General features: G+C 45.3%; 1 protein-coding gene across 29 annotated transcripts in view; it reads right to left on the reverse strand.

Annotated features, from left to right (window-relative positions):
- Positions 1-26,508, reverse strand: part of LRRFIP1 (LRR binding FLII interacting protein 1) — a 106,503-nt gene that overhangs the window by 52,128 nt on the left and 27,867 nt on the right. For 23 of the 29 annotated variants that reach the window (XM_057422905.1, XM_057422896.1, XM_057422655.1 and 20 more), the window contains exon 2: positions 8,132-8,218. In XM_057422905.1, coding sequence (XP_057278888.1) covers positions 8,132-8,218 — 87 coding nt within the window. Of the gene's footprint in view, positions 1-1,794; positions 1,813-8,131; positions 8,219-16,857; positions 16,960-26,508 lie in introns of those variants that run through there. The other 6 variants (XM_057422860.1, XM_057422721.1, XM_057422916.1 and 3 more) reach the window with 5 other exon arrangements.

Genomic DNA, 26,508 nt, shown 5'->3' on the forward strand with positions numbered 1-26,508 from the left:
CCTTACTTTCTCACAGAAGCTTCTGAATTCAGTTTTGCAAAAGGCAGATAAGGAAATAGCCCTTAAGACTTGTTATGTTAAAAGTTCCACTTAAGTCTTTTCCTCTACCATTTAAAATTACATTGCTACATGCTTACCATCCCCACATGAAAAATGTGAATGAATGTGATTACCTTGAGACTATTTATTTTAATTTATGATCTTTCAAACAGCATGTCTCACCCTGCACTGAACTGGCAGCATTTGCAGTCTCAGATATTTTGTCTCCTCAGCCACTTCCCGTTTCTTTCTCCATGTGGACTCTTCTGCCCCAAGGGGGCTGGTCTGAATGACTGCATGGGTTAAAGGCAGAAATGGTGCTTATCCATTCATTTGCTTTTTAGAGACCTCTCCCAGACTCAAGTTCCCTTCCATCCTGAAAACTGATATTACAATTGAATAATTCATTACATTAATACCACTGAGAGAGAATTCCATATCAGATTTACTCACTATGCGACAGCAAAACTGCTAGACTTGCAAACTGACTAGGGGATGGTGTGAGGCTAACCCACTTCTCCATGTCAGGATACCAACAGTAAACACCCTCCTGGGCTCCCATGGGGCTGCGTTTGTACCAGAAGGTTGAATTAGTTCCTATAAAGGAGATTGATAACGAGCCTGTTGGTCCACAGGTAGATGTTGATTTGAATTACTTAGTACATACCAACTCCGCAAATGAAAACAACAGTAAGATGTATTTGTGGCAAAACTGATGGGGTCAGGATTAAATACCACAGCACATGATTTGAGTAGCTATCATCATATACATATGCACTTGAGAGGAGAACAGCATTTCCAAGCAGCACGTGCACTGCTCAGTCAAGCGAATGAAACATGCACTTAAGGCAGCAGGAGTGCCAGGACAAAAGACAAAAAGGCTGTGATTTAAAGAGACACTAATCATTCAGCAAGCAATAAAAATACCTCAGAAAAAACAAAACCAGAAGCAATATTCAGTAAGGCAGGAAATGGCAGGCTTGAAGAGAGATGTGCATTCTCCCTCACTGCAAAAACTCTTTTGGGCCATTTCTCTCTAAGGTACTACACAGTTCATATGCTGGAAGTATGGAACAGCCAAACATCGTAACACAAATCCTAAACTCTCCCTTGTTACATAGCAAGTGACCTCAAAGTGAGCTATTAACACCACCACCATCATCTGGAACTACTAAACTGAAACCGGGAGGAGGGAAGAGATCATGACTGAGGTGGGAGGGGATTAAACAATATAAAAGCATTTATAAGCTTGGGCCACGCTGGATGAAAAGCCACACAGTTTATTTACCAAAAGATTATAAATTCAAACACAGCATCCCTGATTTACTTCAATGACTCGCTGCAAACAAAGTCACCTCAAAGTCATTTTTCTGGTGGCACATGTTAAATGTTTCTCCAGCCCCAAGTGTTTCTCAGTGATATTCTTGGCCTTCAACACACAAATGTGTGTACAGTGCTTGGTGACACACAGAGCCACCTCACCCTCCTACAGTGGCTGTTTGCCAAATTACCTTCCTGCTTATTGCTTATTCTTTGTCAAACAGTGTTTACAAAACATTAAGTGCCTGACCAGACACATTTTACATGGGTCATCTTTATTGTGCACCCCACAAGACTATGGGAGGGAAGGGGAAAATGCATGGGAATATAAAGCCTGCTATGCACCTTCCATTCCTCAGAGGCTTATTAGAAATGCTGGCAAGACTCGTGACGTGGGAACACATGCAAACAAGAATGAAAGAGAGCAAGCCCTACCTTCTGAACCTGGTAGATCTAGGGGAAAAGGGGAGGAAAGAAAACAAGGAAACAAAGGCTAGTGTGAATAAATCAAGAGCAATGCAATGTTCCATAGCTCATTCTAAAGGAGAGAAAAAACCACAACATTTATACAGAATATACAGCAAAACATGAAAACAAAAAGATGTACACATCAAAGCCCTGCAATTGGATAGAATGAAAGCAGCATTTAACTTCTAGGCCTCCTCCTTGTGCCCAGCTAAAATTGAGCACTCCTGTTTTCATACTCGTTAGGCTCTTGGAGACACAGGCATTGATCTCTTCCAACCCAAACCATTCTACGAACATCTGCCCCTTAGACATGGCACCAGACCAGAGCCAAACCCAGCTGTGAGCTAGGACCTCTCTCTTTTCCAGCTTCCCTCCTTCAAAGTAATACTGCCCATTTATTCATGTGGGATGACAGTCATACATCTACTATCACAATAAAAGCAAACAGCATTAACTGCAGAAAAACTTCTTTTAGGGACAAATTTTGTCCTGACCTGATGAAGCAGAGTTACAACAGTGTCGATGCTTACACATCTTTCACCTGTGTACAGCACAGTCTCAACTTGCTAAAACTCCCCGAAAATTTATTCCACACGTTGGAGGATCTCTGCAGGTTGCTTTTCCAATTGTTAATATTTCCATGGAGCCTCACACCATTTGCAGGCCCTAATAAATGCACTGCTGACTCTACAAAGTTGTTCCATAGTCTTGAGTCATTTTAATAATACACATAAGCACTACAGCTGCTCTAATACATCTGAGTTTTGTTTAAGTGAACTGCCCTTGACAGATCAGCTTTGGAAATTCACATGAAAACCAGGTATTTTCTCACATCTCCCCTGGCACTTCTAAAGCCAGAAACCCTTCATGTTAAAAACACCTAACTGGCTACATACATCCAGAAGGAAATTGCAGCTCTTTTTTTCCCCACTAGCTTTCTATCTGTAGGAAATGTATCACAGCTCTGGTCTGAAAGTCTTCAGCCACCTTACTGCTTGTTTTCCTAGATAAGCACTGATGCTGACTGAATAAACACCAATGCCAGCCCTCTGCTCTACACACATCCCAGGGGAAGGGTACATTGCTGACTCAGACCCTTCAGTTGGTCAGCAGGCAGCAGGGAAGTCATTCTCCCCTCTTTTGGAATATTAAGGGAATCCCTCCATCCATCCGGGGCATCTCAGGTGAACCCAGATCCCAGTGCTGGGAAGCAGACCATACTTCTTTCAGTCCCCACCCTCCTCATGAGGTTTCCCTCCATGATCATGAAGGACAACTGCTGAACCCAGCTCAATACCTCAGAAGTATTAACTCCTAGACCTACAAGTGCAAGGGGGATAATTAGGATCCACACTTAAAATTAGGATTCCTACACAACCCACCACCTTGCTCAGCTTTTACTAAGAAAACTCTGAAGAAGAAAATGAACTCCACTGACCCACAGCTCCCAAGACTGCATACATACCCTGATCTTTGGTTTCTCTGTTGAACACATAGAGTGTCTTTCATTCATACACAGAAGCCAGACATCACCATTTCAGATGTGGCAATTACCTTAGGCTGTTTAACCTTTAACTTCTCAATGTTGTTGTTTCACTCATGCTCTGAGGCAGCACCATGGAAGTCTTATTTTTCAAGCCCCAATGCTTCAGGATTGGTATAGCAGGTATTCCCATTGAGACACACAAGAAGTCTTGTGTCCAGCACCCTGACTGCCAATGGATAAGATAACAATGAAGCCCTTGTTCATGGCCAGACACTGTGGAGGGGGGCACAGGGATAAAGCCAAGTGCATCATCATAACTGTTCCAGTGCTTTATAAAAACTGGAATTTTAGGGTCATCTATTAGCTAACTGGATTAGAACAGCTCTGATCCAAAATGACTGAACAAGCCAGAGGAGCAGACAGTAGAAGGAGGCAGAAATCCACAAACTACTAAAAACACCTTCAACATATTCCCTCCCCCAATGTCCCTGTGCACCCACACTGGATGTGTAAGAAAGATACAGATTAACCATCACAAACATCCTTAACTTGTCCCCTGCATACATAAGCATCAAGTTCCATGATCAGTCCTACCCCTCCCATTCAAGCCATGAGAATCCTGCTTTTCTCTGGTTTTTCCTGCAGTGCCTTGGATTTTAAAATGGCTTCAAGCAATCCCAAATACCACAGGACCCATAGGACCCACTGCCTCTCATCAGTGCGTACCTAATCCCTGCAAGGCAAGAAGGGGCCTACATCACAGTCAACAGGAGGGGTGAGCAGATCAAAACTGGCTGCAAGTCTTTTTCCCACATTAACTTGGCTTTAGTGTATTTACTGAATTTATGACATGCTTGAGGAACAGACATGGAAAAAAAGCAATGCATGACATTAACTGCTGGTAACATTTTATTTCAAAGAAACACGAATTCAAGGAAGATAAAAATGTGCAAAGGAGTGTGCTGGTAAAGAACAAATTACAAAATAGCAAAGGCAAGTTTTGTGCTGTGCCCTTAAAGCAAGAGCCAAAAATGAATCTAGGAGATAAACATACTGTACTTGCCTTGAACTAGAAGTACAGGCTCATCTACTGTGTGAACTAGCAAGGAAGAATCTTATCCTGAAGGTTAAAGAATGCGAGATCATTCTCTCTTCACTTCAGGTACTAGTATCAGCTTAAACTGTGGTCTCCAAGTGTCAGTCCTCAAAAAGACATTTAAAGTCTTGCCAGCAGAAGGTACTCCTACATGATATATTCTCTACAATTAGCCCTAATGCTGCAGCTTTTATGAGTCTTGAAACATTACTGTTAAATATTTCTTGGGGGGAAAGAAGGCTTTAACAGATCTTAAACCAACCTTCTAAGGAAAAAAATACACAGAAAACAATTATTCCCTCTATTTTACCTGGTAGACCTGTGGGGATAAACAGCTTGTTACTCAAAAAGACTGACCTCGCTTGAATTCACAGTAAGTATCTGAATGCATACAAGCATTTGTCTCAGCACGAAGCACAACTCTTTAGACTCTGCAACTGTAAACCAAAGGCTTAATGTACATGGCAGTGTGGATAACAGCAAGGAGCACAGAATAAGAAGTCAGAAACATTCAAGCAGTTATGTTTATTAGGTCTGTGCCTTTTTTACAGTCTCATGACCAGAAACTCATTCCCTACTAAATATATACAAGCATGCTCACCATCATCTAAAGCCAAGCTGTTTGCCACGAGCTTCTCATCGTGCCTTTTGAAAGGAAAGCAGCTTATCCATAGCGTGGTTGATGACTATAATTTTAGATTTCCAAAAGAACAGACTACACAGCAATTTCTCCTCTCAGTTATGTGCTTCCCATGAAATAGTTTCTGCCAAATGAAGAGCTTGCTATGATATTGTGTAACCTTTACCATTTACCTGTAAGCTTTACTACACAGTTGTGACTAATCTGTGGTGTACTCTTCATGTATGGTGAGCCAATAGAACCAGCACTGGGCATTTTAATAGCTTTCCAATAAAGGTGCTGCTCATTCCACCTACATATAAGAGAACAAAAATCTCAGATACCTGGTGCTTCTACATTGGTATTTCATAGATTACCAGACTGGTTTGGGTTGGAAGGGGCCTTAAAGCTCAGCCAGTTCCAACCCCCTGCCACAGGCAGGAACACCTTCTACTAGAGCAGGTTGCTCCAAGCCCCTGTGTCCAACCTGGCCTTGAACACTGCCAGGGATGGGGCAGCCACAGCTTCTCTGGCCAACCTGTGCCAGCGCCTCAGCACCCTCATAGTGGTTAGACCCTCAAAGTCCAATTTTTCTGTAATGGCAAGCAAAACATTAGCTAAATCACAGATGTAGACTCCCGATACAAAAATCGCTCAATTATTTAAAAAGAGGAACCTGCAGCAGAAGATTAAGAAATGCCATTAATACCAGACAGTGGGCAGGTAGAGGAGCCAATTTCCAGTCCAAATCCAAATTATTAGAACACCCTACTTCACTGCAAGCAAGAGCTAAATTGCCATGGTTATAGCTTGTAATGGTATCATCTGGAAACTTTTAACCCAGACCAGCAACATAAAGATATTCTGAAGTAATCCATGTTCCACAAGAAGCTTGTGTGGGCATGTACATTGCTTTAAGCATGAGCAAGTACACGCACATGCAATAAATGTATTTATTGCTTTTTAACTTCCATAACTGCCCCTAAAAAGCCTTCTGAAGCAGTAAAACAAGTGCTTTAAGTTCTGGTTATACAACACAGCAGTAGTGGGAATGTGTTATTCATTCCTCTAAAAATTTTGAGAAGGAAAATGAAGATGGCAGAAGGTGTACAGACATCAGTACCCCAGTACATTCTCCTCCAAGGCAGGGGGAGGTGCCAGCTCTCTTGTGTTGATCCCCGCTTGGAATTTTCTGTATTTAAGTTTTCTTTTATTATATCTGCAAGACACCCATGGCCATGAAAAACTTCCTACAGGCACTCTTACAGGCTCCCCCTCGCATCTGGGGCTGACATTTCAAAGAGCATTTTATGCTCTTTGAAAAAGCTACAGAACAGTCGAGCTTGCAAAATATTAAACAAATGTGTAATCGCAGTATGCCAGTGAATTACAAACCAAACTGTAGTGGAGAGCTGGCTTCACTTTCACTAAATCTAGTATTTCAGAGCAACACCCTGTAGGATTCAGGTTTTACCTATCCAAATTTTCACAGTTTCAGATCACCACTCTTCAGTTACTAACTGCAGGACCATTCAGACAAGTGCTAGTTTTCAACTTGCTATGACACCCTTTGCAGCAGCAGCTTTTAATCTTCAAAGGGGTCATCAGTTCCATTAAAGTTATCTGCAAATTAGATGGTAAAACCACTGTCAGCTGCCATGACACTCGTATTTACTTTGCTGCCCAAACACAGCATCTATTGGTTGCTTACCACAGCTCTGCCAAAGGCTGCTCAGCAAGTCCCATCACTCAGGCCACAGGCACAGCAGGCAGCTTGACAGTATCAACGTCTATTTGCAGTCCAGGCCTTCTGACTGTGGTCCAGGTTGCAAGAAAACATACTTCAAAAAAGCTGAAGCCATAGCAGGAAAAGGCTCCTCTCCTCCACAAGCACTGTGCTTGCAGCAATGCTCTCCTGCAGCTCTTACTCCTGGTGTATTTGCACGTACATCTAACTTATAACACTGCTGTGGTTACAGGCTGCTAAGATACATTGAGACGTGCCTCAACTAGACAAGACACTCCAGCACAAAGCTGAGCATAGGCAAACTGCCCAAGTGCTTCCTTTGCAGGCACTGCTGCAGCCTCCACCAACACTAGTCTGTTATCACATGTCCATTCACTGTTTAAACGCTAAACTAAATCCTTCTCTGCACTCTAAAGCATAGATTTATATTTAGTCTTCCAACACCCTGCTCCCAAACTCCTTACTTCTTCCCTTTCCTTCAAAATTAATTTGAAAACAAATAAAGGTATTATTACTATTGACTCTGTTCTGCCTACTCTGCTGTCTTCATTAAAGACACATCAACAAATACCAGTTTTAAGTCCTCCTGGTTCAGCCCACCTGCGCCAACCCATGCTTGGGCCCCCAGTCTAATAGCACTAGTTTAGCTTCTGGAGGTTCAAACCAAATGCTGCTCTCAGTTTCTTGTAGTGAAAGAACATTTAGCACAGCTCCTAACCTGTCAAATGCAGCAGGAGCAGAATAAGCCTTTTTGGTCTTTAAAATCATTCTGACAAGGGAAGCCCATGATGTCCCACACACTGACATGCAGAGGCACAGTAACTTTGCCACTGATATAAAATAACCAGCTCTTACAGAATTTTGGAAAGACTACACCAGGCATTTAATCCAAATGTTTTGCCAAGTTCAGTTTCTACCATTATTTCTGCCAACAGGAGACCACCGTTTTCACAAAACAGGGGAGACCACAATGCCAAATTCAAGACAATGAAGCAAAACAGGTTACAAGGAGATCTACACAAGGCCAAGTCTACCACATGAATTAGACTTCAAATGAACTGATAAGAACCTACCCCCCCAATGCACACACATACAAGCTGCATACTTTGAGATTTAATATTAGACTTTGATTCCTAACTAACCACCAGTGAATAATTATACTGGCTTCACCATGATAAAATTCTTGCCACAATCCATATTTTTTTCCAGGCTTGTTTATTTGCTCTTCTATGATGATCAACATTAGCAGACTATTACTGTTTCAGCGAAATACAGATCAACCCTTTGTTTCATGATCTCGGATTATACTCCGGAAAGAAGATGACCAAAACACCGCCCCAAAAGCCTTCAAAATACCTCTTTCTGCTGCCTCTCCAATTCCTTCATCCGGATCTCCCGTGCCTCTGCCCGCGCCGCTCGCTTTGCTGCGAGTCTTGCTTCAGCCTGCAAAGGGGAACACAGCAGTGAAATAAAAGCTGCACAATTCCACACGAAACACACTTGTTAAGCAGGGCATGAAATATGGAGACTTGACTTGGCAAGACTGTAAACACATCTGTAGGAGTTAATTCCCTATTGCAAGTAATGGCCCTGCCTCCCATAATTTGTTATGCTTCACAGCCAGGTAATACACCCTCGTGTGGGCACTACCCTCAGCCAGGAGTTGTGTTTCACAGCACTTTGCATTTCTTTAATTACTATTTGTGTGGATAGAGAGGAAACAGCAAGATTTGTTTATGAGAGGCAGGGTTTGCTCTTCCTCCCTCCCTTTGTGGTGCAGCTTATTTTTATTGATGAATTAATCTGACCAACAGCAAACACATTATGTGCCATCTTTCCTAACCACTGACGCTGCGCACATACACATGGGCACAGCACTCAGGTAAACGCCGCTGTTGAGCGTGACTATCCACAGCTAAGGCTGAAATGCTGGATGCTGGGGTGGGAGCAGGGAACCTGACAAAACGCACTAACTCAAAGTCTCCAGACATCCGCATTCAAGTCCAAACCTCTCCGGAGTGGAAACCTGCCAAGAACCGGCCTCCTGGGAGATCTACAGTGCTTCCTCATTTCAGCCCAGCTGGAAGCACTGCAACAGCCTATACAGTGATATTTCTAAATATTCTGTGTTTCATCCCAGGCAAAGCTCTTCAGTCTTACAAAGAAACATGTAAAGTGAGCTCAGGCTCTGTACCCCACAGCTGGGAGCAGTATGCCCAGTGAAATCCAAGACAGCTCAGCAGGGAGCAAAAGGCATTGCTCAGCCAGTCGCCCCGGTGTTACACCCAACCCCTCTGCTTCTGAAACCTCTTACTGTAAGTACAGCGTCCAATTTAACAGGAACACTTGCAGTAATACGAAGGTAAAGCATACAAAAAACCAAAATGCCAGAGCTTCCACCAGCACTTCTGACCAGGAGGAAAACCAGAAAGAAGACAGGTGCCATTTTCCCTTCTATAAGTACAGTCACCACCTGAACCTATGGGAAAGAGCAACAACCTTCAAAACTACAACAGAAAACATGGGAAAAGTTTAAACAAATGAGTAGGTTGGTTGAAACTTTCAGCTAACAGAAAAGGGCCAATGAAAACCAAGCACAAGACAGTGTATGGGAAGACCAGGAGCCTTCCCATCACCCACATTCTACTAAACCCTACCCTAAACAGCCTCAATCCCTAAATACCTCCACAGCTCAGCTATCAACATTCTCCTTTGTTTCACTGCATTGCCCCTAGACACAAAACTAGTGGGCAGGCAGATTCCTCTGGATGACCATAGCAGCTCCCCATCGTGCAAATACGATCTATTTACATGAACAGTTTTTAATCATTGCAACACAGTCAATTTCAGTCTGAAACATTACTTACAAGAACAGAAAAACCTTCTCTGAGGGTAAAAAAAAGCCCATGGCAGAAAGAGAAAAGGGATTGTTTTGCACAAAGTGCTATTCTCTTTTCAGTTCATTGCTTAAATTTCAGGGTAACTGGCTCTGCCACAGACAGAAACCGCAAAATGCACCCGGTCTTGTACCTGGAGCAGACCTCTGTGCCTGCGCCCAAAACATGCCCCCTTCTCATCATCGCAGGGTGTTGTTACTTACAGAGACAAATGAAGGCAGGTTCCAGCGTACAGGCATGTAGGGGACTTGGATTAGATCTTAGGCAGAAGTTCTTCCCTGGGAGGGTGCTGAGGCACTGGCACAGGGTGCCCAGAGAAGCTGTGGCTGCCCCATCCCTGGCAGTGTTCAAGGCTAGGTCGGACACAGGGGCTTGGAGCAACCTGCTCTAGTGGAAGGTGTCCCTGCCCATGGCAGGGGTTGGAACTGGAGGAGCTTTAAGGTCCCTTTAACCCAAACCATTCCATGATGATTTGATGATTATAACAAGTGTTTTCAAGGGACCGTGTCTTCAAAAGCATTTGCCAACCTGAAGCAATTTGTCCAAAAAACAAACCAACAGCCCTGCTGCTGGGCAGACATGAGGTGGAATCCCTGCCAGGCAGTCCTGATTTACCTGCAATGTTTGCAATCGCTTATGACACCCACTATATAAACATAATCTAAAGATGTATGCTAAAGGTGAGAAATCATAGGACTGACCAAGTATGATACAGACTTTACATGATCCTTTTCTGTCGATTCAAAAATAAAGCTGCAGTACCTCAAGAAGCCCTACTCTGAGTCTACCCCACAATCAGTACCACTGTAAATAAAGGACACTGTCAGAGACAAGGGTTGCTCCAAGCTATTTACCACAGAAGGCTGCCAAGCAATTCATATGACACTGGGTAACAACCACCGTCTTCTGCCAGTAGCTGCGCAAACGCAACAGGATCATGTCCCAAGGAAGGAGAATCTTGCTCCAGGGACACCAGGTCATTCATGATTTTTTGGGGACAGAGGGAATAGGAGATATACCTTTCATTCCTTACAGTTTAGACAAACGCTCCCTCATCCCTGCAAACTGTAAGTAGTCTTAAGAAACAGCACAAAAATTAAAGTAAACCACTTTACACACATTTGCAAATCACACCTGATTCAAGTAAATCGAAGATAACAGAACTGTTTGTGGTGGAAGGGACCTTAAAGCTCATCCAGTTCCACCCCCTGCCACAGGCAGGGACACCTTCCACTAGAGCAGGTTGCTCCAAGCCCCTGTGTCCAACCTGGCCTTGAACACTGCCAGGGATGGGGCAGCCACAGCTTCTCTGGGCACCCTGTGCCAGCGCCTCAGCACCCTCACAGGGAAGAGCTTCTGCCTAAGAGCTCATCTCAGTCTCCCCTCTGGCAGGTTAAAGCCATTCCCCTTGTCCTGTCCCTACAGGCCCTTGTCCAAAGCCCCTCTCCAGGTTTCCTGTGATCCCTCATATATGTAACCTGTCATTTATTAGTATAAATTTTAGTGCCAATCCATAGAGCACCTCTAATTTATTCTATTTGCAGCCCTCCACCTGCAAAGCCAATCTGCAAACCTGTAAGACATGCAAGAGGAAAAGCACATTTTCACTTAGTATTTTTGACTAACAATGCCTTACATTTTGGAACAAACATATTTTATATTTATGAAATTTTGTTTTCCCTGACTGCACGGCTCTTCAACATACAAACACGAGAAGCAGTACGTTCTGATCCTTTTAAACAGCTTCTGAAATTTAAAATCTGCCATTGGCACATACTGGTATGCTGGTAGGAAGTCAACAAATTGTTATTCCACACAGAATACTAGTGTATTAAAGCAAGTAATTGTTACCATATCAAAACAAAGGATTTGGAATCATTTGAGCTGGAAGGGACCTCGGGAAGTCTCCAATTCACCCTCCTGCTCAAAGCACAGTCAGGATCAAATTTGGATCACGCTGCCCAGCTGGCTTTCGAAAATCTCCAAGGCTGGCAGCTCTACAGCCTTTCCAGGTTCCTGCTTCACTGCCTGACCATCCTCACAGGGAATTAACCCCAAATCACGTCAGAACCCACTCTCAGTTTAAAATCACTGTTTCATTCTCTTGTTATGCATCCCATAAGACAGCCTGGTTCTTGGCTTCTTTAGTAACCTCAGACTGTATGTCAGAAGGCTGCTGTTGATTCCTACCTTATGGTCTGGTGCTGTGCATTAAATCCTGTACATAAACTGGTAGTTACATTTTTTTAAACATGCTCTCAGCGGTGTCCGGGTGCTATTTAGATGATTACAGAGTTATTTTCATTGTGGTTCCTGATGAAATCACCACCTCTTCTGCACTGGACAAAGGTGGTTTGTAAGGGACAAGCCATCCTTCTCTAAAGGGTTTTTGAAGCCACAGCAAAATGAGACTACAGGTGACAAGAAATATGCAAAAAGAAGAAATTCTCAGTGCAATGATGTGATCAATACAATAAGCAATGGTCTCTGCATACAAATAGCACTGATAAAATGATTAAGCATGAACCAAATACTTCCAAATAAAATCTACTTTGCTTCCTCAGGTTAGGTTGGTTAAGCAAGACTGAACATGCGCTCACTCATCATCCATCTTCCCCTGGCATTTTAACAAAACAGGACCACTAGAGCCTGCAGAAGGGTAAGTCAGAGCTCCCAAATACTTACAGTTCCCCAAGAAAGTCCTCATCTGACAAAGAACAAAACCAGTCCCCAGCTGCAGAAATCAAGCATCCCACCTCAGTGCTCCCAAACCCTTCTCCTCCAAAGCTATGCATGAGCCTCTGGAGAGTGCTCTCCAACCTGGTTTGCAGCAAGCTATAATCAGGTTGGTCATTCAGTGATCAGCGTGTGCCCCTCCTGATCCCCTTTCTACCATGCTTTAGTTGATAGAATTACTTTTTCAGAATGGAATTCTTTTATATCCTGTAGGTAACACTGGTAACAAACCTGGCATCACTTGTGAGCTCAGAGGAAGTAAATCAATCGGGGCAGGGATGAGACCGCACCTAACGCTTACTGTGTATGATTTTATCAAAGATAACCAAAGTCTCGTAGCAACCCAAACACCCAGCAAAGTCTGCAGCAAGTGTGGAAGACAAACAGGAACCATTACATAAGAATTTCCCTGTGCATAACCGTAGCTCAGCTACTGACAGGAGCAGCTACCCGATCAGCAACCCACGTGGCACGGATGCTCCCAATACAAGCTCCACTGTCACCTACAGACTTTTAGACTAATGCACAAGAGTGTAAGATTTATTACAGACCTTTTCCTCAAAAGCAGGGGATGACTAAACTTGCACAAGGTTGTCAAACCACACTCTTTGAAAGTCTTGGACTCTGCTTTCACATTAATAGTTCTGTGCTATAAATACCTTAATTTCTTGCGCACCGTGCAAACAGCAGCTTTAATTTCACACTTCTCTCTCTGTGCTGACTAAACCAAAACAGGCTTTGCCTGGATGACTTTGGCCTTCATCTAGCCCAAGCATTTGTCAGGATCCAGAATCAAGGGCAGTCAGTAGAAGAGACTGACACCACAGCCTGCAAGAGACACAGCGGAACATCAGGCCAGCAGGTCAAGGGAAGGGATTCTCCCCCTCTGCTGTGCTCTGGGGAGACCCCCCACGCAGTCCTTATCCAGCTCTGGAGCAACAACGCCAGAGGGACATGGAGCTGCTGGACCGAGGCCAGAGGAGGGACGGAGATGCTGCGAGGGCTGGAGCAGCTCTGCTCTGGAGCTAGGCTGAGAGACCTGGGCTGGTTCAGCCTGGAGAAGAGAAGGCTCCTTAAGGGGAGACCTTAGAGCAGCTCCAGTGCCTAAAGGGGCTACAGGAAACCTGGAGAGGGGCTTTGGACAAAGGCCTGTAGGGACAGGACAAGGGGAATGGCTTTAACCTGGAGCAACCTGCTCTAGTGGAAGGTATCCCTGCCCATGGCAGGGGTTGGAACTGGCTGAACTTTAAGGTCCTTTTCAACCCAGACCACTCTGGGAGATTCTATGATCATGAAAACAGTAATAAATTCATGCAAACTTCTGAAATTCAGACTACAAAGGATAAGATGAAAGGCCCCAGTTTGCCAGCAGAAATAACAATTCAACGGATTCAAAACAAAGAAAAGAAAAATCGCCAAGATCAATGGAAGTAATCTTAATCTAAAATTCACTAGTGACTCAGTGAGCAAGCAAAACAGGCCTCAACCAAAAGTGACAGATCACTGGCAAAAACAGAGGACTAAAAATATGAAGCCTAATTGCTCTCATTACAAAGCTTTTGTAATTTCCCTTTTATCAAGTACTGCTCATCTGACAAGGAGGACTGGCATCTTTCAGCCAATCTGTGCATCTCAAAAAAACCCATCAAGCCTAATAAGGGGCCTCTGCAAAGCCCTGTGGGCAGACAAGGAGATGACAACCATGCTGCCGAGGTGAAGCTGAAATGCACATCAGCTGAAAAACAATTGCCTTAATTTATGTAACTCATTCAAATACTACAACTGCATCTCTTGCACTTTTATCTTATGATTGCAGTTGCACAGAGCGATTGATAGCCACAAAGCCCTGAAACAAGTATACTGCTGCACTGAAAAATGGTCATTGCTTTTGTAAGTCCCTTGCTCAGCACTTGACACTCCTGCTTAAAGGGTCACTAGCTTTAAAATTGTTGAGTTCTCTGCAGCAGATCTTTATTCTGCCTCAAGGAGTTCAGCACATTTAGCTCTGAACAGGGAAAAACTAAGTAGGTTGTAACCTGCTTCACTACTGAAGTGCAACTGCATCTGAAAAAAAGCCAAACCAGATCATAGCACCACAGACAGGTTTGTGCTGGAAGGGACCTTAAAGCTCCTCCAGTCCCAGCCCCTGCCACAGGCAGGGACACCTTCCACTAGAGCAGGTTGCTCCAAGCCCCTGTGTCCAACCTGGTCTTCAACACTGCCAGGGATGGGGCAGCCACAGCTTCTCTGGGCACCCTGTGCCAGCGCCTCAGCACCCTCACAGGGAAGAAGAGCTTCTGCCTAAGAGCTCATCTCAGTCTCCCCTCTTCCACGTCCCTCTTGTGCTGCTGCCCCAGAGCTGCGGGATCAGGGCTGCAGGGGGGTCTCCCCTTCATACAGCAGAGGGGCAGGATCCCCTCCCTGAGCTGCCTCTCACGCTCTGAGGGTGCAGTCTAGCACACGGCGGGGTTCTGGGCTCAAGCGCACACTGAAACAGGGTCATGGGGTGCTTCTCGTTAACCAATACCAAGTCCTTCTCCTCAGGGCTGCTGCAGCCCATCTCCCCCAGCCTGCAGTTGTGTGGTTATTTGGTATCCACAGGAAAGGGTGAGAGGAGTCTTCTGCTGTCTGCAGCACGAGGAAGTGGGGAGGAGTAGGGGTGCAAGATCTGCACCTGCTGAGGAGTTACCCTCTCATGGCTTTACACCCCACGCATCAAGACGAGCAGAGGTCTGGTTGCACCCACAGCCAGCACTGCTGGGCCTGGTGTAGAGAGCACATTGGTTACGGAAGCGAGAGCTTCCTGGCTGCGAGCACAGTGACAGGGAAGCTGCACATTCATTATCATTTTGATGACAGAATTATTTAGGTGACTTTGTTAGGTAGAGGATAATGACACACATCCTGAAGGTGTGTATTCCCTATGCAATGCCTAAGAGCTCATTGTTCAACTGGGAGCCCCAAGAAACAGCCAACAAAGACAGGAAATTATGAGATCTTTTGAGCAGTGAAAAATGACTGTTGACTTGCCACAAAGCTACACACATAAGAGGTTTCGATCTATACAAAGCACCCCTTAATTCCAACGTGCACAAAATCATCTGCTTTTAAGACTAGTAATCAAAGTTAGTACCATGTTTTTTTGCAGAAGACAGTGTTAGTTTGCCAGCACCAAACCACAGACAGAGTTCTCTGATCCCACTGTCAGAGCAGCTTTAAAACACAAGACTGCCCGATTAAATTACACCTGCTTTCTGTATGCAACTACTATTATGTATTTCTGCAGTAACTATGCTCAGGCCGATTTAAACTGCTTGCCAACACACTTAAGGTGGAGCCAGCAAGTCACTTTTGGGGCAAGCATTCTGTTACTGTGCATGTAAAGGCTTTTCCTCAAATGATAAAGAACTGTTCACTCTATTTACACAAGTCATACGCCATCAGACAAAAGAAATCTGGTAAGGTTTGCTATACTTCGACCGAATTTAAAGTCTATTTAGAGAAGCAGCACTTGATTTACAATACTTCTGTGACACAGCTGTCAGGTAAAACTAGTGCTACCCCACGGCAATGACTTTCCACCTTCACTTGAGTTACAGGTGACATAAAACAGTGAGTTCCAGGAGCTCACCATAAGTTTACATGCCCTCCTCAGCGTCCAAACAAGAGTCTATAAATAACTTGCATGTTTAGAGGTCATACCAGCATATTCAACTGACATTTTTTGCATCTGAGTTATAAATGCAAACATACTTTGCACCACTTGACAAGGAGCCTATGAATCACGCAGGGCTTGGTCAGTCCGCATCCTGCTTAACTCCTCACCTTTCTCTTAAATATGAGTTAGTATTAAAATCCAACATGATCATGAACCTTAACCTACCCAAAGATTCCCTTCCAATACCCACGTCCCAGCACTGCTGGTGAGGCAGACAGGCCCATGACAGGCTTGTCAAACAGCTCCTATCCCTCCATACAGCCACGGTGGTGAGCCCAGGTGATGGTTTATGTCAGCAGATGACTAATCCACCCATTAACAGCTTACAGTCACACCGGGCTGCTCTGAAAGTTTACTCAGAAAATAGGTAAGAGGCTCAGTTGCCCTATCTGCTCCTGTACCGCAAGGAGCAGCAAGCACCATGTGTTCTACCTCTGATTTTCAGAAGAAAGCCTTTAAAGCACTGGCTTCCTCCTGCAGCTGCCAGCGGCGGCAGGAAGTGCCCACTAGCACCGCTGCAGAGCTGCTGCCAGTTACACGCTGCCTCCAGAATGCAACCGAACCACAACGTGCACAGGAGCCCGGACACCCCCTGCACACTCCCCAGCACCTCGGTCACTGCCTTCGGGCTGAGCCAGCTCCGGCACACGCGAAGGGGAAGCCCGCGGGCGCTCACGGGGGCTGCCCTGGCCGGGGCACACCTGTGCTGCTGCCCCCGCGGCCTCGCTTACCTGCTCCCGGGCGGCCGGGCTGAGGCACTCCGACACCGCCTCCATGGCCGCGGCTGCCGCTCGCTCCCGCCGCCGCCGCCACTCCGCGCGCAGGAAGCCGGCAGGCCAAACCGGGCCGGGCCGGCCCTCGGGGGCGGGGCGCTGCCGGGGAGGCCCCGGGGAGCCCGCGGGCGGGTGCGCGCTGGGGGCTGGTCCCTGCTGCGGAGGGCGCGCGTAGAGGCACAGAGCGGTTTGTGCTGTAGGGACCTTAAAGCTCACCCAGTTCCAACCCCTGCCACAGGCAGGGACACCTTCCACTAGAGCAGGTTGTTCCAAGCCCCTGTGTCCAACCTGGCCTTGAACACTGCCAGGGATGGGGCAGCCACAGCTTCTCTGGGCACCCTGTGCCAGCGCCTCAGCACCCTCACAGGGAAGAGCTTCTGCCTAAGAGCTCATCTCAATCTCCCCTGTTCTGGCAGGTTAAAGCCACTCCCCTTGTCCTGTCCCTACAGGCCCTTGTCCAAAGCCCCTCTCCAGGTTTCCTGTAGCCCCTTTAGGCACAGGAGCTGCTCTGAGGTCTCCCCTTAAGGAGCCTTCTCTTCTCCAGGCTGACCCAGCCCAGCTCCCTCAGCCTGTCTTCATATTTAGCAGAGCTTCAGCTCCTCTGACCATCTTTCTGAGATGGGTATGACTAGACAGACACTAGCTTTTTAAGGGTGTAAAAAAAGAAGAGATAGATTAATACCCACTTTCAGACAACGCTCTTTAGGTTCTGTGAGTACTGCCCTGCTCCCCCAAGTGACAGTGATATAGCAGGCAAGGACCGGGAGAGAGCTAACAGCTCTCAGCTGAATGATGCTAAATGGCTTTGGCAAGCAATCAAGTAAAATGCACCCCTGGCTTCCCAGATCATGGCTCAGCTCCTGTAGTTACAGAACTGTATGCACTTGGTTTTTATTTAGCGCTGTCTAAAGGATCCAGCGGAGTGTCAAGTGCCAGGAGGAGCAGGAAGAGTGTGTATGTAGGAATACAGAGAATTTCTGGCAAAATTTGCCAGGACCTGCTTGGAAATCCCAGCAGAATGAGCTTCACTTCATGTCAGATCAATTCAGGCATGCTGAAGTGTGTTTTGAATGCTGTGAGCTCCGTGTTACTGAAAAATGGAAGTTGGCTGGTATTAAAAAGACCTCCCAATCCTTCAGTTCCTTACCCACCAGGTCAGTGGGACACTTACATGTTTGAATTTACCCTGAGGTATGTAGGATACCTTACTTGTACTTCATCAAATAAGCCAAATAAAACCAAGTATTTTTGCTGCTGTATGGACTTAGAAAGTAGTTAGAAAAAGGTGTATGTGGGGGTCCTCAGTAATTTATGCCTTGTACAGGAAGTACTTGCATCTCTAGAATTTTTTCTAAGCGACAGATAGTACAGTACTTGTACAGATTTACCAGTGAATGTAAGGGGGAGATAATTCTCATTAACCAAGAAAACTGGAACAAATTGTCTATTTTAAGGTAAGATGAAAATATGCATAATTTGTCCTTAATGGTGGCTTAAGCCACAACACTGAGTTACAATGCTTCAGATTTACATGGTTAACATCACTCCCCTTCTCTGTTAAAACTTCTACATACAAGCAAGGCACATTGGAAGAATTAACACCAGAGCCTGACCCTCGCTACCTTGGGGTGAGATGCCATAGTCCAGAAGTGCCTTCTTCACAGCTGACAACGGGGCTTTTTGGATTTCTGCAATGCTTGACAGTGTTTACTGCACCAAAATTAAAAGCTGAGCAGTGTCTGGGGATTAGGCCTCAACTTCTGTGGGATTCAGGGCCAGTCACAGAAGATGGACCTGCTTGGCATTGCGGGAGCAGTAGCAATTCCCAGGGACATCTCCAGGCAGGTCACTCAGCTGGGGCAGGACATGCCAGGGTCTTCCCACAGTTATTGTACACCTGTGGTGGTCTTTGCTAAGGGGCTCAGAACTGTAGGGTACAGTACCTGAATAGGAAAGTATTTCCTGATCACGTTATGTTGGCCTAGTGCCTCTTCAGTATAAACCTTCCTGGGGATGAAATGGGTGTCAGTTAAACACAAATTTAATTTACAGACATTGTTGACTGCCTATGAAGTGTGCTGGGCAGACTATACTGCCTAGCTTCCCTTTCCCCTTTCATCTTGACTATTTTGCTTATGCAGGCATACCCATCATACCCTCCAGCTAGCAGGTTCACCAAGAAGAAACTTCACACAAGGCTACAGTGTACCACTGAATCTCCAATCACCAACTTTCAGAGTAGCTTAAGACTGACTTTTTCTAATTAAAAAAAACAGTACTTTTGAGGCAGGTGATCATGTTCCTGCTTCACAGGAACATCAATTATTTCTGTGGCTGTTTATTTTCATACACATATTGAAGTGGACTTAAGACAGTTCAGATTTACTTTTTTAAAGCAAAGTTGTGTCCTTTACCCTGTATTGAAGGAAAAAACAGCATGTAGGCTCAGGGGTTTCAAGTTGTAACGAAAGATGGAGGCTTTGGAGACCTTATGACAGCCTTTCAGTACTTAAAGGGGGCTTAAAGGAACAATAAACTGTTTACCAGGGTCTGTAGGAATAGAACAATGAGTAAAGATTTTAAACTGGAAGACAGAGAGTAGATATAAGGAAGAGGGGTGGTGATGATGGGGACAATGAGGGTGCTGAGGCACTGCTGGCACAGGGTGCCCAGAGTAGCTGTGGCTGCCCCATCCCTGGCCATGTTCAAGGCCAGGTTGGACACAGGGGCTTGGAGCAACCTGCTCTAGTGGAAGGTGTCCCTGCCCGTGGCAGGGGTTGGGACTGGATGACCTTTAAGGTCCCTTCCAACACAAACCAGGCTGGGATTGTATGACTTCAGTAAAACCACAGTCTGTTTTACAAATGCAACCCTTTCCCTACCTTATAAGCAGGGTTTCTCCCTGTGCCAGGGTGCAAGTTAGACATCTGTAACGTCCTTTATTTAAAGGAAGAGTGTGTGGCCTTTCCAGGGACAGTGGGACACGGCTGGGGTCCAGGGACTGTAAATGAATCCAGTTGAACTATTCCCCCCAAATGTAAAATAGTGCCAGCCCATCCAAATTAGCTAAAACACTGTCAGCTGCATGGCAGCACTGGGAAAAGAGATTCTCCACACTGGGCTGCCAGCTCATGGGAAACTGAGCTCTGTTGCTGGGTGGAGGCTTTGCCGGGCTCCAGGACCCACACCCGCTGCCTGGGAAGGAGAGCACAGGGTTTAGTTGCTAAAGGGCAATGTGTTGTGCTTGTCCCTGCAACCGGAGAAAATCTGGTGCCAGGAAGAGATGACTCTCCTTGAGTTCTATTGTTGCTGCTGCAAAATTGCAATGGATAAAATGAGCTGCTTCAGCTTCAGTAATTCTCCCTGAGGTGAGAGTTGCCTCCTGCCTGAGCTCTTGTCCCTGCAAGAAGTGAAACTGGGGGGGAACTCAAATCAGGTGAACATTTTTGGATGAAATCAGCTGAACTCAAATGTGGCACTGATTTCCGTGGAGCTCAGACTGTGCCTTGCATTGTTCTTGGGGTATTGTCCCATTTAGTGCCATTTACAAACACCTGTGTCCTCTAATCCCTCTGATCTTTCCCTTCATGCTTTTTAGGCTCACCCAGCTCATCACAAGAGGCTTTTTGAAGCTGCTACTCCCAGCTCCTCTCCTGCAGCATCCCCACACCCCAGCTCCATTCCCTGCTGGGTTTCCCAGCCTTTTCTTTTGCTCCTCTTCCTTTTTTTAACTAACTGCTTAGAGCGTGATGCTGTTGCTTAAAGACTAAAGCCAACACCAGCCTCTCCAGTGGTCAGCACCTGGGTTAAGCTCAGCTCCGCACAACCCAATGCATCTCAAGGAGGCAACTGCGGCAAATTAACAACAGTTTCCTGGTTTATTTCTGCAATGCAAATGCTACTCTGTGAATATGGATTTATAAGCATTGGTTCAAGTGCCTCTGAGTGTTACCTGCAGCTTGGATATGCCGCCTGGAGGGTGGGTGTATGCTGAGTGAGGAAGTGTTCTGTTGGTGCTGGGGGTTATCTTCCTCTAGCTTAAAAAGGAGATTGTGAGCTTCAAAACTGTTCTCAGAATTGCTTTTTCAGGTACAAAAGCTCATTGCACGGTCCAGTGGGGACTGTAAGGTAATTGGTGTGATGGGTGGAGAAGGAACACTAAAGAGCATCCAAAGGAGCGTGAGCAGCAGCTCAGGGAAGGGATTCTCCCCCTCTGCTGTGCTCTGGGGAGACCCCCCTGCAGTCCTTATCCAGCTCTGGGGCAACAACGCCAGAGGGACGTGGAGCTGCTGGACTGAGGCCAGAGAAGGGATGGAGATGCTGCAAGGGCTGGAGCAGCTCTGCTCTGGAGCCAGGCTGAGAGACCTGGGCTGGTTCAGCCTGGAGAAGAGAAGACTCCTTAAAGGGAGACCTCAGAGCAGCTCCAGCACCTAAAGGGTTACAGGAAACCTGGAAAGGGGCTTTGGACAAGGGCCTGTAGGGACAGGACAAGGGGAATGGCTTTAACCTGCCAGAACAGGGGAGACTGAGATGAGCTCTCAGGCAGAAGCTCTTCCCTGTGAGGGTGCTGAGGCGCTGGCACAGGGTGGCCCAGAGAAGCTGTGGCTGCCCCATCCCTGGCAGTGTTCAAGGCCAGGTTGGAGACAGGGGCTTGGAGCAACCTGCTCTAGTGGAAGGTGTCCCTGCCTGTGGCAGGGGGTGGAACTGGATGAGCTTTAAGGTCCCTTCCAACACAAACCAGGCTGTGACTCTATGAAATAGAGTTAACTCGGTGCACAGCTCTCATAACTGTGCATCTCCCATTTGAAATAGGACATTGTAAGAATGACATTAGTTCAGGGAGATATCTAAGCAGGAACAAGGCTCATGGTGGAAATACACATTACATGGAATACAATGCTAAACTGAGCATGAGATAAGCAGGTAACAGGAGATGTAGAAGCAGGGGGGAAGTCAGCAATTTTCAGTTTGAGAAAGCTGGGAGGTTCAGTGTGAGCACATCATGGGTATGTCTGAGCAGGGAAAAAAGGCAGCAAACACCACACAAACAAATCCCACAAAAAGCCCCACCAGCATGACTGTGCTTAGGACAGCAGCTCCGGTTGTGATGACACAGACTTGCGCTTACCTCTCCATGTGGATCACACTTCCCTTTTGCAAACATGCAGATGCAAACCCCACCATGCTTGCACACAACACCACACATTCCTCCACAAACACAGGTCTTAATCCTAAAAATCACTTTCGCAGAACTGCGTCCTTTTACCTCTAACTCAAAGGGAGCTGTGTCAAAAGGAAGGTCTTCAAAGTTTTTTCCAGCCTAACTGGGTCTGTGATTCTTAGAATTTTGGCAATATCCCTCCAGATCACATTTACTACTGTCCCTCCAAGTATTGGTAACAGAAAGTAAGTTTCTTCTTGTGGAGAAAAAGGATGGCAAGAACTTCACACTGGCAGGAAAGTTTGGTTTCTCTGCCTTTTTGAGGGTTCAGAATCTTGTTCTTCTCATGTTCCAGAAGCCTATAAAAAAAGAATTCTATGGAGTAACACCCATGTGAAGTCATGAAGACAGAAAAAGCCCTACGCATGCATCTCACTTCATCATCCCTGGCTGCTGTGGGCATCCTGGCACCCTTGCAGCTCAGCTGGCAGAGTTAACAAAACCTCCTTGTAAACCGTAACCAAGGCAATGAACTCGAGTATACACAACTAAGTGCTGCTTAGGAAAACAATGTCCGGTTTTCATAAGCAAAGTGCATTGCCAGTATCAACAGAGGTTTTTCTGTTGAGGCTTGAACATGACACAGCGAGGAGGAGGAAGGAAACTGCTGAACCAGACACAAGTGCTTCTTGCTGCACTCAAGTCAGACAGACTGAATGATAGTGGAGAAGCTTGAAGACTCCTGGGTAGCCTAATGCATGGCATGATTATCATTCACCTCAGGGAATCCAGCTTCCAAACTCAAATGCAATGCTGTCATGAACATTCAGATAGCATTAATGCCTCACTGCCATCAGAAAGCTTCAGAAATCTGAGATACTGATGTATGAAGAGATAGATGATCTTTCAGTTTTAGAAAGACCAGATTTAAGAATAGTTCTCATAAGCTAATAAATTCCATACCAAGTCTTAAAACTTTCCTGTTCCTTTGCTCAATCATGGGGAAGATACAAAAAACAACCCAACAGAATTGTAAAAGATGAGACCAAAATCCCACACTTTGGTTCAGAGCATTTCACACAACCCGAGTACACAAAGACTTGTGTAACACACAAACAGAAACCCACCAAACAACAAAACCCCATATGCAAAAGTAATCCAGTGAGGGACTTACTTGTAGGAAAGTGCTTCTCTGCCACCTCCAAACCTCACCAGCTCCAAGGAGCTGGAAGCTGCATTAACAACCATTGCCACCATGACTGCAGACAGCAACATAAGGTGGGGAAAGAGAAGGAGCATTTGAAAACTCTGGGAGTGCCACAGTTTCCTCCTCGAGCTCTCCAACTCGACACACACAAAAGGCAACCAACATCCAATTCACAGGAAAAGCCAAGTCCAAAAATTCAGACTGAGAACTAAAACAGAATTATGTTTTCAACTCAAAATATTTGACTATATTCATGACAGAGAACAGACCAGTCTGGCATTGGAAATCATCAGAAATCATCTGAAATCAGAGCTTTAAAATCCTTTGCAAAACACAGAAGAATCTCATTATCAAATAGCTTCACAACAAATTGACAGTTCCTGCTGAGAAAGGTCCAGTTTTCTGATACAAAGGGCCAGTTAGGACACCCACAGAGGAAACCTGACAGTAAGAACTGTTACACTGCTTCCCAAGACAACCCTAACTGCAACCTAAACCTATTTTCCTGAATGGGACTCATTCACACAATGCAATCTGACAAGCCTGAAGGTTGGTGGCTCATTTGAAGGTTTTCTATGGCAAGTTTTCCTGCAAGGACATTCCGCAACCGATTCCTTTTTTTTTTTAAAGTTCCTCAGAATGCCAGAGCTTTGTTTTTCTTTTTTTCTCATTAATTCCCAAGCACTGGGAGCAGGGAGTACGAACAGGCAGATGTTCCCCTCTGACATGCCAATGATGCTGTTGTGTGTCCTCTGTGTTTGAGGGGTCAGCATTCTTGGTCTTCTTGCTTAAGATTTTGAGCCAAAGTGTAGGAAGAGACAGAGGGGAAGAGACCCACAACTAATGGGGAATTTCTCCAAGACCACTGTCCACTCTGGAGAAACATTTGCTTATGTGTTTGCCAAAAAACAATAAATTATATCTCAGAGATACAATTTAAGCATGTGATCAGTGTTGTTGACATGGACCTTCCCCCCCAGCCATAAAGAAGAAGAATGTTTATTCTGCAGAGCACTGCAGTGAACAGTGTGTACAAATTTACAATGTAAAAGACGATTAGGGAGTTGTGTCCTACTTCATAAATTATACTGCCATGCAGTCACATGGGGCCACTGCTAAAAATACAGTCTAGAGAATAACTGAAATCCATCATGAGCTTGTATGGATTACCCAAGTAAATCCTGCCACAAGGAACTGATCTTCTTCACTATGAGGATGCTGAGACACTGGCAGGGGTTGCCCAGAGAAGCTGTGGCTGCCCCATCCCTGGCAGTGCTCAAGGCCAGGTTGGACACAGGGGCTTGGAGCACCCTGCTCTAGTGGAAGGTGTCCCTGCCTGTGGCAGGGGTTGGAACTGGATGAGCTTTAAGGTCCCTTCAAAACACAAATCAGCCTGGGATTCTGTGATTTTAAAACACCTCTTAAAAGTGAGGTATTCTGTAATAATTTCCATAGATCCTTGCTGTGTTTTAGAGGCATTCATTACATTTATTAGCTTAGGAAACACTTGGGTTTTGTTTTTTTTTCTTTTTTGTTTTTTTGGTCCCCCTTCTCTTGTCTTGGAGTTTAAAAATTACATTGTTGTAAAACATACAAGTTACTCAGGAAGGTGATATGGTCTCTTTCCCTCTGCTCCTTTGTCCCATACCTTCACATGCATGCTAATACTAAAGAACTTGTCAGCAACTTCCTCAGCGACTAACGCCTGGTGTGGTCTCTGTTGCACTGTTGGGCTCCCCTTGCATACTAAGCCCTCTCTCAGCTGGAGATGGGTTAGCTGCAAAGTAAATCCCACTTTGAAATGCACTGTACTTGCAGTAGGAGGGAGAAGTGCTTGAATCACATCCTTCAATTCAAACAAACCTTCTTCATGAGAAAATGCTGGAGAGTTCTAAGTGACTTCAGAGGCAAGATTCAGAAGAAAGTTACATAATGCTGTAGAAAACCTACAGAATCCTGTAAAAATAAGATTTTCATAAGCACTGTAGCTCCAGAGCCTGGAGAATGGGGAGATAACTGTACATAGCAGTTAAAGTAGTATGCCCTATTTAGAAATAACTGAATTGTCCTGCTTCCATACTTGGAAAAAGCAGAACAGGGATGAAAGAACAATTCCAGCACAGGATGTCAGCTGGCAGCTCTGCAGAAGCATGCTAGAGCTATAAACCCCTAACACTTTCCTATAGGTAGTATATTCAGCAGAGAATCAATGCAGTATCATAGAATGGTTTGGAAAGGTCCTCAAAGCTCACCCAGTTCCAACCCCTGCCACGGGCAGGGACACCTTCCACTAGAGCAGGGTGCTCCAAGCTCCATCCAGCCTGGCCTTGAACACTGCCAGGAATGGGGCATTCACAACATAACTTCTTCACAATGCGTGTTTTCTCTCCAAATAGCTCTGGTCAGCAAGTAGTTGCTCCCACCAGAGAGGAATCCGGACACTCCTCGACAGCAGTTACCTTTAACAAAACCACGTTTTGTATGCCCTGTATAATACTGCACCCATTTGGATCAAGACCCTTACTCATGAGAAATAAGTTTTGTAGGAACCTTGGAAACAGCTGGATCACTCATTCAAGTACATGAATCAGAGATGTTGAAGCTACAATTATACCTAGAAAGGAAAATGAATAAATCAAGCCCACTAGCTGACAGGATCTCACCAGAGAAGCACACAGTTTCCCAGTGTTGCCTCTTGCAATACTTATTTATGTGAAGCTACATTCAGTGGTTTCTTCCACTTGCTTTACCCAACTCTGTATAAAAAGGAAGAATATTCTCTTCTAGAGTGACCACACTGATCCTTTTAGTTCTCCCTGTATTAGATCAGCAGTATTTAGCAGCAACTGTTTTCCCTGTATAAAACTTCAATAAGGCTGCACCTCAAAACACAATTAGAACAGCTGTATTCCAGAGTACTTTTTGCATGCTGTATTTGTTTGATTGTAGAACCTTTAATTACAAGCTTTTGTAATTAAAGTCACACAAGACTTCACTGCAGATTTTAGAGGGCATAAAGCCATCTGGCTGAAAGAGGGCCAGGATGTAAACAGGGCTACTTAAGGGAGATAGGAACTAGTAAAACCCCTCCACAGCAAGTCCGTAGCACATACACCTCAAAAGGCTTTAAATCTTTCTTCATAACAAAGTGTGTGTTTGGCATTCTGGTTTTCATTCTTTAGAGAAAAAAACCAGTATGTTTGCTGTAAGATAAGCACTAGGGTTAATGAGGTAGTGCAAA

Source organism: Pezoporus wallicus, unplaced genomic scaffold, assembly GCF_028554395.1.
Source record: "Pezoporus wallicus isolate ANWC-B61680 ecotype Strahan unplaced genomic scaffold, APGP_CSIRO_Pwel_v1 contig_3488, whole genome shotgun sequence".
Lineage (NCBI taxonomy): Eukaryota > Metazoa > Chordata > Aves > Psittaciformes > Psittacidae > Pezoporus > Pezoporus wallicus.